Source organism: Zeus faber (genome assembly GCF_960531495.2).
Source record: "Zeus faber genome assembly, contig: SCAFFOLD_72, whole genome shotgun sequence".
Taxonomy (NCBI): domain Eukaryota; kingdom Metazoa; phylum Chordata; class Actinopteri; order Zeiformes; family Zeidae; genus Zeus; species Zeus faber.
Genome location: NW_028293056.1, coordinates 5,001 through 7,500, shown reverse-complemented (window position 1 = coordinate 7,500; position 2,500 = coordinate 5,001). Strand labels below are relative to the sequence as shown.

The following is a 2,500-nucleotide window of genomic DNA, read 5'->3' as shown; positions in this document are numbered from 1 at the left end:
GTATGTGTTGGTACAAAGCGTCCCCCCCCCCCCCCCCCCCCAGCCCAGTGTAATGGTACTTCAGTGCTGAACTCTGCTGCCAGACTGGCAGGTAAACTGGGAGATAAAAACTCCCATCAGGCCGTGGGGCGGCGGCATAATGGAGCCCCTCGCCGCCGAAACGGACAGCTGGCTTTGTGTTGGGAGGAGAGGGGAGTAATTATGATCTGCGGCTCGTTCGGTAGACGGAGAGAAAGGGGGGGGGGGGGGGGGTGGAAAGACCGAGAACAAGGGAGAGAATGAGATGTAAAGGAAGGAGAGAGAGAGAGAGAGAGAGAGAGAGAGAGAGCGAGAGGAGGAAAGAAAGATGAAAACCTGTCTGTGTGTTTGGAGGCGGCAGAACGATTAAAGAACAGAAGAAAAGACGGAGAGAGAAGAGGGAGGCCAGACAAACAGGGTTAGGGTGGTGGTGAACAGGGTGAATGGAGGCGCGGTGTCCTGCTGGCCCGCTGGCTTTTAGAGCCCAGGTGAGAAGAAGGATGGAGAGGGGGATGACGGAGGCATTGAAAGATGGATGGACAGTTGGGAGGTGTTAATGCGCTGGAGGGTCTTTGCACTCGCACGCTAATGGTCCAAACAAGGGAACCACGCCCGCCCAGCTTCCGCTTTCAACCCGCTCCTGGGCGTCCAGGTCCGAGGGTGGAGGTTCAGGGGGCGAGGCGGGGGCAGCCGTGGGAGGGGGTGGGGGTTGCTGGGGGGAATCCAACCAGCAACCCTATGGTGAGCAGACGACCTGGTCTACCTCCCGAAACACTGCGTCGTAGAACACTGTCTGTCTGTCTCTGTCTGTCTGTGACCTTGAGGAGGTCGTTCATACTTAAAATGTGACGACTGTTGTGAATGTTCATTTTGACAGGACGGAGAAAAAGGTGAAGTCCATTTACTGCCGTGCGCGTGTGTTGAGATTAACTCACAGTTTGTTTCAGGGAAGCTGACATCAACACAACTTAGGACTGCTTCAAACAGAGGCAGCGATGATGGAGGGAGAGAGAGAAAGCGTGGCCAGCGTTCTCTCTTACCCAGAATGCACCTCTCCCAGTGACAGAGCGCAGGTTAACTTTCTCGGCGTCATTCTTTTTGTTTACGCCTCTGAATGCGTTTGGGCTCCAGACGGATCGCAGCTCATTCTGTTCATTAAGACGTCGACTGTAATTATCAGCCTCATGGTGTCGACTCGATCAGCACTGATGAGCCTAAAATTAACCCTACACACACACACACACACACACACACACACACACACACTCACACACACTACACACACGCACACACACTACACACACACACTATCATACTCACCAACATCTTGGGAGATTATCCAGAATCCTGTTTTATCCCGGTACCACATTTTTTCATGTTTAAGTAATTTACCTAATTTATTAATTCACTTGTGTCTTCTTATTGTAATAAAGTGTATGTTTTTATTTCATTGTTTCCTTATTTTTTATCTACTTTAGTACACTTTATTATTTTAGACGCTTGGCAACATTGCTCTCCTGCCTTCCATGCCAATAAAGGGTTCTGAACATTATTTAATTTCCCATCAGTGAGACTGAACTGTGTGTGTGTGTGTGTGTGTGTGTGTGTGTGTGTGTGTGTGTGTGTGTGTGTGTGTGTGTGTGTGTGTCTGTGTGTGTGTGTGTGTGTGTGTGTGTGTGTGTGTGCGAGCGAGCGAGCGAGGGAGCTTTACAATCCCTTTGTGTGCGTATATATGTGTATCTGAGTGTGAGTGTGCGTGGGGTCCGCCCGCAGGGTGGGGGTGTTGGGGTGTGTGCAGTGGTTCAGCAGCTAGAGTGGAGGTGCTTGCTCACTGGCCATCTGCTTGCAGCCCCCGTCTCTTACAGATGCTGCCACTGCCCCTGTGGGGGAACAGGGGAGCGGCCCCGTGTGCCGGCCCCCTCCTGCCAGTACACGGCCTCTCCCTCACCGAGACCCCAGCCGGGCCTCCCGGTGGTCCCGCGGTAACCGGTAATCTGCGGGGGGGGGGATCCGTGAGCCGCAGCCCGTCCCCAGCGCTGCGACGCGCCGGGCCCACGTGTAGCGGACACGCCGAGGCACTGACCCGCCGCTGTCCCGGGAGGCGAGGGCCTTCCTTCTCTCTCCTTCCCCCGGGAGAGAAGGAAGGAGAGTGGCGGCGGACGGCAGGCGTCCTTCCAGAAGACCGGAGCTCAAGACCCCGCCGGAGGACGCCATCTGGCGGCTCTGCCAACAAGGAGCGCACCGGCTGGAGGAGGACCGAGGTGATGGACGGACCAGGAAACGACTAAAGAAACCGCCACGCCCACGCCCCCCACGCCCTCGACGGGCTCCACAGACACAAGAAGACTCACAGGTAGCAGAGGCAGGATCGTCATCTCTATGTGTGCGTGCACGCGTGTGTTACCTCCAGCTGCCTCCATCGGTGTGACAGCGCGTGCACGTTTTGGTCGAAGTGGCGCGGCAGCAGGGTGGAGCTTCTTCG

The 2,500-nt window shown here is 55.5% G+C and overlaps 1 protein-coding gene across 1 annotated transcript in view; it reads right to left on the bottom strand.

The window, feature by feature from the left end:
- The window catches only part of LOC307247656 (A-kinase anchor protein 6-like), a gene marked incomplete at its 5' end in the record, with an annotated part of 35,585 nt that overhangs the window by 33,016 nt on the left and 69 nt on the right, over nucleotides 1–2,500 (bottom strand). The window contains one exon of the mRNA XM_080024689.1: nucleotides 2,423–2,500. This exon is cut by the window's right edge and continues 69 nt beyond it. Coding sequence (XP_079880815.1) covers nucleotides 2,423–2,500 — 78 coding nt within the window. The remainder of the gene's footprint in view (nucleotides 1–2,422) is intronic.